The 13,373-nt window shown below is 41.4% G+C and overlaps 1 protein-coding gene across 6 annotated transcripts in view; it reads left to right on the top strand.

The window, feature by feature from the left end:
• The window catches only part of LOC124134945 (LHFPL tetraspan subfamily member 2a protein-like), a 128,842-nt gene extending 120,770 nt beyond the window's left edge, over positions 1–8,072 (top strand). For 5 of the 6 annotated variants that reach the window (XM_048396051.1, XM_046500063.2, XM_046500060.2 and 2 more), the window contains 2 exons: positions 5,547–6,083; positions 6,963–8,072. In XM_048396051.1, the coding sequence (XP_048252008.1) occupies positions 5,547–5,761 (215 nt within the window). In that variant the 3' untranslated portion in view covers positions 5,762–6,083; positions 6,963–8,072. The remainder of the gene's footprint in view (positions 1–5,546; positions 6,084–6,962) is intronic. The other variant, XM_048396052.1, reaches the window with a different exon arrangement.
• Positions 8,073–13,373: the final 5,301 nt, after the last annotated feature.

Here is a 13,373-nt window from a genome sequence, read left to right as displayed (position 1 = left end):
GATGGTTTAAATCACATGGACTTGTCCATTCTTTAGTTGAGTTGAAATGGAACGTGTCTTCTTGAGCTGTAAACTAAGTACATGTGTACCCTGGTGAAATCAATCGGCTGTGTACCTAAGCGCTGTTCTTAACCTCGGATTATGATCGAGGGAAGCCATCGACTGTGCTTACATGCATCTCATGGTATAGGTAACTCGTCACTTGACCAGGGAGGAGAGGAAGCTATCGCATACAACACCGTGACCTTATGTCCAAATGTTATAGGGGCACGGGTGGTCCAGTAGTCTAAGACGCCGCTATTCGGAGAGTTGGGATAATGGGTTCGAATCCCATATTCGCTCTGATTGTGATCATTCGTTTGTCAACACCATACCCGTGCTCTTAGGTTTCACCAAAGCGGTAAACGTCTAAGACTTGCATCACTATGATACTATGATACCAGCCACATTAAGATGATATAACTGAAATATTATTCTTATACACGTCTCACTGACACAGATCTTAAAGGGGCAAGATTAGAACCTACTTTATGCATTGACGCGCGTCGTTGATCGTGACGTCAAGGATTAATGGGCACATTGAACATTCAAGGCACCGAGAAAATAAATTTCTTTTATTTGAGACTTATAACAACCATTCATAAACAGGCTTTTGACGTGATATCTTTACTGAAATTGCTATGTAACTAAACGTTCAAAGTTCATATCGGGAATAAATGACAAATGCGATCATTGCATGCATTCCTAGCTGTATTTACTTTTGTTTTAAAGGCAAGCAGTGGTCATGTCAGAAATGATCAGTCTGTTTTCAAACGACAGAGCATTCAATCCTTCTGTATCGCAAACTATTAAAGATATGTATTGTCAAAAGTTGTTTTCATCTTTGTCGCTATTTGATAAATGTAACACTTATCTACACTTTCAGTCTTATATCAACTCTGAAAAAAAACATTTGTATGATGTAAATGTAAGTAAATTGCGTGTAATCACAAACTCGAGGTTTGTGTATTGTTTAACTATTCCATTTTCTGCTTAAAAGTGTAAAATAAGATGCTTTAACAAGTAAATGTGTAAATTAGTATGCCCTTATGATTTCAAATATCAATAGGATTAAAGTAGTGGTAACTGGTAAACATTGTGCAACTTTACGTCTATATATATTTGTAGAGAGCGCGCGCTTGTTTGTTACATCACGTCGCCCTCGACGATATTTCAGCTAGCCATATGTGGGCGGTCTGTAAATAATCAAGTCCAGCCAGACAATCCAGTGATTGACATCATGAGCATCGATCTACGCAACTGGGATACGGTGACATGCACCAACCAAGTAGGCGAGCCTGAGCACCCGATTCCGCTAGTCGCCTCTTACGACAAGCATATCTTGCTGAAGACCAATTCTAACCCGGAATCCCGACGGGGCGCATGCATACAATGATCTGAGTGAACTGCCCCACTTATAACAAAGTGCCAATTAATTTCTAGCCAAGTTTGTTTACATAAGCACTCAAACAACAGAAAGCATCTATCTGAATATTTTGGCAACACTATGCAAAGTGTTTTTTTGATGCAAAATTGCATCGCATCAATGCATATATTTCATTATATGTATTCCTGACAGATTATCTCATTTGCATATTTATCGAATCGTGACATCAAGTCTACTGGATTGGTTCATAGCCTCGATAACTCTAACCATGATATAGATCGCCTCCGTGGTCTGGTGGTAAAGCGTCTGTCCGTAGAGCGGACGGGTGGTGGCGTTCCGATCCCCGACGTTAAAAGATGGTATTTGTTGTTTCCGTGCCTTGCGCTTGGCATTAAGGGAATAAATCAAGAACTCGTCGACTCGTACGCTGTGTCTGAGTGGGGTATTATGTAAAACTGCGGTATGGTATCTAAATGGGCTAGCACTTTCAAATCGGCATAAGTCCAGACTAGTTCAAGCAGCCACACGCAGGTCGTTATGGAAGTGCAATAACTTGAAGCCCCACGTTAAACCCCATTTCACCTCAACTCACCATGATTTGAGAAAGGTTTATACTGTAATACAGTTGTAAGTATAACGTAACATAACCCATCACTTGTTACTGATCACTATACTAATTGTATCACGCCATTCAATATAACAAATAAACAATGATGATAGGATCTTTCTGCGAATTATTCCAATGGATTTATTTCAGCCAATACATATTATGAGAGTGCCCTTCTGCAAAGCGATCTATATCTTCCCACAGTGGAGAGTTCACATTTTCCAATACGGGACATGTTCTGTACGAAGTAAAATGCTCGCAAAACATATTTTCAGGGCATCTAGGGTGTTCGGTGAACATTTTGTTATTGCTGCTGAGGCAAGATTAATTTGTATCTAGTATATTCTCACCTCCTTTTCCCTGGAATATAAACTTCGAGCTGAGTAATAAAACATAAACTTGAAATTGGGATATGACCAAATTTTTACAAACGTTATCAAAACGCTACTAGGTTGAAGACAGTTGCCGAAACACTGCGGACTTTGGATCCCAAACACGACTATGATACCCGCATCAAATATATCACCATCGAATAAAATCGAAATGTCTTGTTTCCTTTATTTCAAGCCCACCCCGATTATGTTTCTAGGTTTGTCAGCACCATACCCGTGCTCTTGGGTTTCACCGAAGTGGTAAACGTCTGAGACCTGCATCACTTCGGGCTTTCCTCCCACATTAAGCTGACACGCCGTGATATAACTTGAATACTGTTAAAAGCGGCGTCAACTCACTCAGTCACTCATTATTTCAAGCAACCATCAAACATGGGTGTATACTATCTTTTGCCGAGCAGTTTAAAATGGTACATTGGTCGTTGGAGCCTGTTCACATTGTGTAATACTCGTTCCATACAGTTTGAACCTTTTACGAAATTATTACTCAAAGGGAGTGTTTGATAATGGTTCTAAGTGTGTATTCGCAAATCTGTTTTTCAATCATGTCTGTATGCTGAAGAATGCTGCCAATTATTTACTAATACTACACCTTGCTTGGATGATTGTTGCATTCAATGCCCATCTACTCAGATATCATACGCCAGGCACCCATAATCCTAGTGTATAATCCTTTAGAGACCAATCTCCACTACACGCAATACTCCCAGTGGGTCTCATGCCAAGGAAGTACAATGCTGTCATTATTGACTGCAGCTTTGCTACATCGTTGCGCACCCTTCTCGCTCGATTCCCAGAAATCTCGGCTACAAATTGACACGCAATCATCCTGTAACTGAATTATATGAATTATTAACCAGTAGTCTTAACATGGAATGTGTATGTGCTATGGACCGTGTTTGGGCTACAGATGAACATACTCAAAGATGTTGTACATTAATGCAAGATTTTGACTGGCGGTTGACCTTTTGATTTCATTACCGTCTCTATTCATCCCACTGCCAACCTGAATCAGACAGTCTAATTCTCGCTTTTTCTCGCAACCAACGCGAGATCAAAGGGAGTTAATCACCGATTAGACGTTATTAGCGTTAGGTAGTCCTCCACTGTCTGATAAAATGAAGTGACATGTTTGCTTACAAAGCTAACAAATTAGAGTGTTGAAGGCGATTGCCCGAGTCAAGAATTATCCAGTTGGCTACCGTAACATGAAAGACCCATAGGAGCTTCGTCCAGTAATGAGAATCACTCGGCGTGATAATGGCGCACTGCACGCGCCAATTAGGTCGCATGGCTACGTTAATTTGCCGCGGGTGTGCTCTCATTCGCCGCGGGGCTGTCCTCATTGGCTGCGGGCTTGACAAAATCTCGTGATTTCTCGTCTGTATGCAAATAAAGGTCAAACGACACCGATGTCAGCTATTAGTTTTCTGACGACATTGCCGAGCCCGTGAAAGTGCCACCTCGGAGCAATAGCCTCGGGTCTGAACATCAAAGATCCAGGAAGCTTGTTAAGATCGTGACAAAGTGTAGCCTTAACGCGTCTGTACCTTGTAATGGCGTCTTGTCAAACTGCCTAATTGTATTTATTTTTCTTACAAGGCAATTTTCCAAGCTTATCCATAGGATTACTGGTGTCTTGGCCTCGTAAATAAAGCTTCAGTCAACAGCCCCACAATCTCAAAGCCCTTTTTTGTTGGTGTGAAACCGGCAAGGGTATTATGCCTCTATCATGGCATCACTTTGGCTGGTTCGGTAACGCGCGATGTAATCTTCCAAATGGAAAAGTAATACCAGCCTATTGAGTGACAATTTCTTGTATGTCCATACAATAGCTCCAGTGCTTCATCACTGTCATTATGACCGGTATCTATAGAAACACGGAAGCTGGTGATACCGTGTGTCACTGAGGACGATTATGAAATGCTATTTAGGACAGTCGCTTTATGGAATCACTTTGCTGTTGATTACTTTAACTCGGGCATTGTCTGGATTTCTTTGATACAATGATAGCAATGTTGAGTCATCCTGTTGGTAGAGGACGTTTATGACCATTTAACATTGTGGGTGGCGGGGGGCACAGCTAGCCTGGGATTTTGTTGGAGACTGGATATTTTGCCGGTCAGTGCTTCGACACATTCATGTTTTTTGTGAAGAGGGATGTGAACATTTGTGTTTTGTTTTGTCCATAAGGAATAGATTTAGGCCATCCAGGGTATCCAATAATGTTATTTATTTTGGTATACCAATGTTGAACCAAATTATTCACACACACACACACACACACACACACACACACACACACACACACACACACACACACACACACACACACACACACACAGACACACACACACACACACACACACACAAATACACACACACACACACATTAATGGGGTATTTAGAGAGATTGTAATGAAATATATTGATGTGATATAAGGGACATATTTGTGGGATATTATTGGGATTTACGAAGAACCAAATTTTATCTCTCTAATTCGTCATTTATTTCAGCGATCCTTCTACCATGTACATATCCACACACAAAATCTTCAGCTTCATATCACTGACACGCACACGCGCGCGCGCGCGCGCACACACACACACACACACACACACACACAGAGGTACACACACACACAGAGCTATATGAATATAGGCTGAATAATCTTGAACGCGACGTTAACCCCATTTCATCTCAGCTTTCATCTCATTACTGATGGTAATACTACTGTCGCCATGACCACACACACACAACATACAAATCTATACTGACAATGCACACTGCCATCGTAATCGACACCCACACCTACACGTTTGTCTTTGATATCCCAGATCGCGTTTCGCTTCAACGTTACCCTCGTACTTTACAATAGCACTTTTACTATAGATTTGTGACAGCCACTCAGCTAAGTGTGTAACACGATCCGGAACAACGGCGGGACCAGACATGACGACGAGGGAGTTTCAGTGACTGTCTGTAATGTAACACTAACATAACTGTAACATGTAACAATCGACTACTACATCTTTTCATTTTCCATCCACCATGACATGTTATCCAGTTGACAACATAATACGAAACTCTTCCTCTAATTTCCTCATTCTTCTATTTCAGTACTCATCATGATCGCAGGCCTGCTGATATTTCCACTCGGATTTGGGTCGTCATACTTCCGCCATTACTGCGGAGACACAGCTTCCGCTTACGACTCAGGCCACTGTCTGATTGGCTGGAGCTACATGCTGGGAATTATGGGAACTGCGCTTTCAATGTTTTGCCCTTTCCTATCTCAATTCACAGACATGAAAACCAGTGACATTTTCTCCTGACGACCGGAAGTCGTCTGCTGCTTGTGATATGCCTGAGACGTGTAAGGAAAGCAATAACAGTTTGTTGATGGAGGGGGCGGGTGTGTAAATATAGATGTGCTAGGGCGAGGAGCGGTACGTTCGTTTTGGGGGAGGAGGTTTTTTAAACTGTGATATGTGATATGACACGATGTACATTCAAGATGAGGATAGGGCTGTCGACGTTGTCAGTTGCCATGGAAACAAACAATCACGTGCGTGACAGTTTTGTGGCAATGTGACAATGGGGTATTCCCCGCGTGTTCTCCTTGCTGACTACCGGGACCAAGTCAGAGACCACCAGGTCAGTACTACTACTACTACTACTACTACTACTACTACTACTACTACTAGACCCAATATTCCGGGGTAGAATAGGTCTTCAGCAATCCATGCTTGCCGTAAAAGGAAACTATGCTTGTCGTAAGAGGCGACTAACGGGATCGGGTGGTCAGGCTTCCTGACTTGGTTGATGCATGTCATCGTATCCCAATTGCGTGGATCGATGCTCATAATGTCAATCACTGGATTGTGTGGTCCAGACTCGATTATTAACAGACCGCCGGCATATGGCTGGAATATTGCGGAGTGCGGCGTTAAACAACCAACAAACAAACAAACAAACTTCTACTACTACTAATCATGATAATAGTAATAATAATAGTTTCTCTGTTTTATAGCCTACAATCTAACTGGCCAATCTGAATATATTGTTGACCACAGAGGAACTTCCCAAAACAAATCTTATTCAGCACACAACCTGAAAACTATTAAATGAATAAATAGAAACATATATAAAAATATAATTTATAGAATACAGCGACAACCAAGAAACGGTCAGAACCTACTGAGCCGTGAGATGATTGTATTTTGTATTCATGCAATGAGTGCGTGATGTAGGCTGTGTGGATCACGCCGTACAGAGTTGCGTCCCTTACTCGACAGGATCTGCTGGTAGTGAGGTCTATATCCAACTTTACGTACATGTAGTGATTTCCTCCCATATTAAGTTAACAGACCGAGATATGACTGAAACACCGTTCACTCAATGGTTCACTCATTACCGTACGACATCAAATAAATATTGATCATATGTGACTACAAACGTACAGTTTTCGATTTGTACGTACCTACGTGTCAAAGTTGACACCAATTTTTTAACCATATATCCCTTCTGTTTCAGCCAGAGTTCCAACCATTTCACTAAACAACGCACTCTTGCCATAAGGTTGGACAGTGGATTATAGCCTTCACTGCCGAGGATGGGCTCGACTGAGCTTCTGTGTCCAGAAATCAAGTCTTGACAACCTGAGAACATCGAGTACTTGTGCTGCACGGAGTTGCTTTGTCCCATATGTAACAATATCATAAATATAACAAATCATTAATATATGTTAGTTAATATTTATGAATCTCTATAACTTTGCCATAAATACAGTGAAACGTTGTTAACTTGAACTCCTGGGGGAATCGATTATTTGTCGAGTTATCAGTTGTTCGAAACAAGCGGGCCTCAGATAAGAGATCAAAGGTTCTAGCGTAGATCATAACTCGATTACTTCGTCTTGGAAGATATATCGAGACCTCGAAGTTCGAGTAAACGAGTTTTCACTGCTGTACATATATATTGGCTGCTTATGCCATGTTATTGAGAAGAATTATTTTGTTTGTTTCTTTGTTGTTTAACGCTGCAGTATTCCAGCCAAATGACGGCGGTCTGTAAATAAATTATCGAGTCTAGATCAGACAATTAAGGGATTGATATTATGAGCAACGTCACTGCGCCTGACCACACAATCCATTAAGTGGTCTCTCACGACTAGCATAGGTAATAAGCCACTAAAAAGGTCGGATAGTCAGGCCGAGTGACTTGTTGACTTTCTCGCTGTCGTACCCAGACGGTGTCCGACTGGTTTGCCTCAGCCAGACTCGAATATTAACAGGCTGCCGTGACTGCGGCGTTAAGCTACAAACAAACGAACGAACGAACAAACACCATCTATAAAATATTGTGCCGGTAAATGGGTGGGGAGAGGTAAATTGGTTATTAATGTTTCATTAACGTAACTTCGTTAATCCAAACTGTTATATTTACAGATGAATAAGTTAACGAATATTGCTTTATGCCGCATCTGAAAACATTTTGTAACATCTCCGCCAGAATGTTTGGTAGATTAGTTCCGGTTTAGCACAGATCGTAATAAGAATGTTCGTGAAAAGGATTAATCATACATCGAATAACGCTTCGACACAATATATCATTTGATCATAAACGAAATGTTTCTCATCTCAACCAGAATTTTTCTCCTTTCTTTTTTCAGAAATAAAATTTGTATGAACCCACCAGCAACCATGGCAATATTGTTTACGCAACGAGCGATAACTCCTCAGTTTAAATCAGGACACTTTAATAAAGTACACTTGAAACCGGATTCAATACCAGACAAAACCAAATTTATTGTTTCATTGGATCAAACGTCCATACCACAATTCAACTTCCTTAGGCAAGGGAGTTAACTGACCACATAAGTCCAGTTGCCACCCGAACCCGAACCCGAAATTTTGAGTACTATTTATTTGGACTAACGAATCAATGCATAGTCCAATCAAAATCGCGTAATGAAATCGGCATCCGGTTCGTAAACTTCTGTGCAGAATTTGGTCGATTGCAGAATTTGCAACTCGTCGTCAACAGATAGTTTTAAAAAAAATTCTTGTCTTAATCAAGGTTCTCACTTGATTTGATGCACTTCGCAAAGTAAGACCCGTTTTATCACGATATATCGATCAGATCGTCTTGATTAGCGCCGCCATTTTGTTTGAAGCAAATGCATATGATATGACAGATGGAATCTGATTGGTCAAAAGGAAGGACATAGAACGGACATAACTCGTAATAGCCACTGGCACTACGATCGAGCCACGAAATTCCAGCCTAGTTCTGCAAGGGTGGAAACTGGACTTTTATAGCCAGTTAACTCCTTTGCCTCGGGAAGATGGCAGCAATTGTAACACCGCAAGGTGATGAGAGACGTTTCTTTTGATGGCCAAAGATTAAGCAATATTTCGCTGTAACTTTTTATTCTTGCTTATATTCGTGGACGCCCCTCATTGTTGTTGGATACACGGTCAAAGTATTTATGCTTTAACGTGACTATGTGTTGTGGGGTATGGCGTTGACATGAGATAGGGATTTCTGACGCAGAGTGAATTTCCAAAGTATGAGTCTCGTCAATATATATTGGCGCATGCGCTGTTGGTGTTTTATGATTATATGTACATTGTATAGCATATAGAACTTAATCCAATGTACAAATGGCGACTGTTTGTCCCCTACATCCCTCCATACATTCGTACTTCCCATTAACCCTTCTTCTACTGCTGATGTTAACGCTCTTCCTATTTCCAAGGTCACGAGGTCAAGGTCGTGACTGATATTGTTGATTAAATGACAGCAAATTTGTATAGATAAACATGTTGAAACCGACGTCGTTTGTCTAGCTGTTTTTGCATCGTCCAAATGGGCGTATGCTTATTTTATCTTTACTGCCAGGAGAGAGTGATGGGGTATGGTTTGACGCCGCTTTCAGAAGGACTCAAGCAATATCATGAGTGACTGTGTGTGCGTTGTTGTTGTTAACGCTGCACTCTGCAATTATGAAAAGAGTGAAGCTGTCATTATTACTTAGCCATGCTGTTCCAGAAGAGTGAGTGAGTGAGTTGTGTTGAACGTTGCTTTTAGCATGATACCTGTAATATCACGAGTATGGTGCTGAAAAACCTAGAAACCGGGATTCGAACCCACAATCATTGTTTTTTTGCGCGCCCAAGGGGCGCAACTCTGCAGAGCGACTCACGGCGGCTAAGAAGACAGGGCCGTCACCCCCGTGTTCTAGAAGATTTTGTATTGGTTAGAGTTTTAATCCATGAAGAATCAAAAGTCAGATACTCTTAGACTAGTAACAGAATGTCAACCCAATCCTTGGCAAGACACTTCTCGACCTTCATCCAACAATGATGATAGCGCTTACATATTGAAGTTCATCGGAGAAACAGTTCTACTGAAAAGGGAGACAACTGCAATGACACCATTGTTTAGGGTGTTGTTTTTTTCCACGTCTGTCTGTGAAATGACATTTGTCTGCCAGCATGGACCCAACCACCGGGATATTAGTTGTTGAGTGTCCATCAATCTTTGCTTTACCGTCTCGCTGAGCAATAATAGAAACTACAGCCGCCCGGCTTCAACTTCATCGAAATTCGTTTCCGATTGTTGACACTTCACAGATTTAACGACATCCAGACTCATTTACGGCAATTTCCAATTTCCGGTGTGAGTGAACGGCATATTTTTTCTCAGTTACTACACTACGACACAGGCCAAATTAACTGTCCGAGTGAAGTGATGCGTTCCCAGACCACAATGAGGGGTTATCGTGAACTTGATCATGGGGTGGACTCGAGATGAGAAAGGCAGGGGTCAGCTCTTTTGTAATGGTGCGTTACACAAGCAGAATGGACGTCATCCGGTATGTTTTATTTTGGGTTCAGCGTTGCGCATTATAAAAGATCTATTGCTACGATGAAAGTGTAGTGATTTATTTGAATCAAGCTTTGATGTAAATGCACTTGCTAGAAACGACGAATGGATAGTAAACGGCAAAGGCTGAGGTAGGTTCTTTTATAGGGGAGTAGCCATTTTTTATGCCACCTTAAGTGAGGGGTGGGGATGGGGAACTTTTTAATGTTAACCTTCGTGGGAAAGGATGATTGACAGTATCTTTTAATATTGAGAATCAAAGATAATATTCTGTGGTTTATTTTGTGTATGGAATCTATCATGTATATATTAAATGTGTGTCGGTTGGGGTCAGGTTCAGGTTCAGTGGCGGATCCAGAAGTGTTCTTGTGTGACCACACCCACCCAACCTTATTTCACATCCGATGACACTGCGTATGCTCATATTTTACCATGATAACATGTTGATTTCGATGTTAAAGTAAAATTATTATTAAAGGTTTACATGCAGTGATTATGATTTTGGGGGTAGGCTTAAGACACACACACACCCTCCCACTGAAGCTTCAAATAGCCCAAATGGACTCCCCCACCCCCCCCCCCCCCCCCCCCCCACCCCCCCCACCCCCCTTTTAAAGAATACGCCCTGAAGTTCGACTTCATTGAAAATACACCAACACTTCCCTACCGTTTTTCTTCATTTTTTTACTTTAATGTCAATGGTTAAGATATAGAACAACCAACTCGAAACAAAGAATGCGTTGAGTCACTCGGCAAAGGTTCGGGAATTACACCATTTATTTACTCGGCACAGAAAATCCGCTATTCTAAATATGTGTACTACTTTAAAACTCTGGCCAGTCGTCTTGTAGTGATATGACTGAAATACCACCAAAACGACTCACTCACACACCATCGCTGCCTTGCAGCTCCGGATCCATCTGGGATGTGATTTGTTGTTTGGCTACGTTTTTGTATCTCATTTGCCACAACGTTGGAATTAAAAATCTGCTAGACCCGTCCCATTTTCTACATGCAGCCCCTTTCAAACTTTTATACGAATCAGCTATGAAACCAGTGCGTCAATCACAGCTGGTCTGTTTCCAGGTTTCAGATAACACCAGCATCTCTAAGGAAACATCAGTATTGATTCAGAGTCTGCTCCGTGCCGGCGACAGATGAGAATCGTAATCCTGAAAAAATGCTAAAAAATGTTTGGAGTTTGATGTATCCAGTGCTTTATCCATCACTTGCCATGGGGAAATTGGGGAAATAGAAGGGAAACATGTAAGGTACAGCTGCATTCTTCGACCATTAAATAATTTACAGGAAATACAACCACGTGTAGCATGTAAGGAGTTGAGGCCCAAAGCTGCATTGAGTGAGTGAGTGAGTTCGGTTTTAACGCCGCTTTTAACATTATTCCAGTTATATCACGGCGTGATGCAGGTCTTAGACGTTTACCCCTTCGGTGAAACCCACGACCACGGGTATGGTGCTGACAAACCTAGAAACATAATTCCGGCGAACCGGGATTCGAACCCACAATCATAGGTTTCTGGCGTGTCCAAGGGACGCACGACGAATCGCTCTTAAAACGTCGTTAAACAGTTTTAAAATATGCTTTGAAAATACCGTCCGACGAAATTTAACTTGCAAGTGTTAATTGAAAACTATTAAAAATGTAGTTGTGTTTAATGTACTGTTATTCTTAAACGACTAGTCTGTCGACACAAATGAACAGTTAAGGGGCAGCGTGTTTTAAATTCAGAGATATATTACATATAGTGAAGATTTTAAAAACGATTTCAACGTTGTGTACATATCTATATTCAGTTTCATCTCAAAGATGTCCAATGTAAATATATGTTGCCGATGCTTCTTTGTTAACAGAGCCAGCTTGAAGGTTACTTCTCTGAAAGCGATTTTTTCCTTTTAAAACCCTCATCGCCACGAGACTCGGGAGTCATGACGTGTCTGTTGCGTTTCATAAGTGTTTCACACTGATGAGATCGGTCTAAAAAAATCGATCTAACAAAAAAAATAAACTGTGAAATGAAAATTTTACAACCAGGCCTGCGCTATCACCTAAAAAACTTGTTTAGAAATGAAACTTCTTGAAGAAGGATTATTCCCAGTTTGGAGGTCGTTAGGTGTCAGCCATCAACCAGTGTCACATTCGCCATGTTGCTCTGCAGCGAGTTTCCGTTGCGTTCATGACACTCATGCTGCCCATTAAAACCCGGGCAGCCCGGATTCACCTATAAAGCAATTTCATGGCTGTCGAAAACTGTCCTGCGTTCGTTATTTTCTTGTCAGTTTGGCTTGGTTGAGAATATAGATTAGGGGGAAATGTTGAGCTCAATTTCTCCATCGTCCTCCTGATTTCCCAATGGCATGATAAGCCAGAGACGGGGGATGGATGGGGGGCGCGATGTGGGGAGTTTGGGGGACATGGTATTAACCGGGAGGAGACCGAATTGATTGATCCGACTCTTTACCGAAGGTTTGTGAGCCCATTTCACGATCAAATGATTTCATCTTACTAAAATAGGTTTCTCATTTTGTATAAATTGTCTACTCTGGGTTTTTTATAGCTCATGTAGACAGAAAGAAGTGTCATCAACGCCGTAAGCCAATGGCGTGTTGCTTTCCAATAACAACAATAGCCGGCGTTGACAGATATAACAGTAAACCAGGCTGTTGAATCAATTATTCTGTGTTGGCATTCCTCGCGTACATGTGCTTTGATTTCCATATATGGTCGATATGTCACAAGAGGACAGCTCCATCTGGTATCGGATGCATGAAGCTTGAGAGACGGGGTGAGTCGTTTACCACCCTTAAGTGCAGAGTGATTCGTAATAGGAAAATACAAGCTGGACAATTGGAAATTCTTGAACAATGAAACCTCATTTATCCGGATTTTACTGTTAAAAATAACATGATCCTAACTGACGAATGTTCTGTTCATAGAGGGTATATGATGTATAATTTATTAGATGTAACCGGGCAAAAGAAAATATACACCCGTGTTTGTTTGTTGTGAACGCGCACTCAGCATCATGCCAGCTA

This window comes from Haliotis rufescens, unplaced genomic scaffold (genome assembly GCF_023055435.1).
Source record: "Haliotis rufescens isolate VD_foot unplaced genomic scaffold, xgHalRufe1.0.p SCAF_15, whole genome shotgun sequence".
Lineage (NCBI taxonomy): Eukaryota > Metazoa > Mollusca > Gastropoda > Lepetellida > Haliotidae > Haliotis > Haliotis rufescens.
Note: the sequence above shows the minus strand (reverse complement) of the source record. Positions and strands in the feature narration are given on the sequence as shown.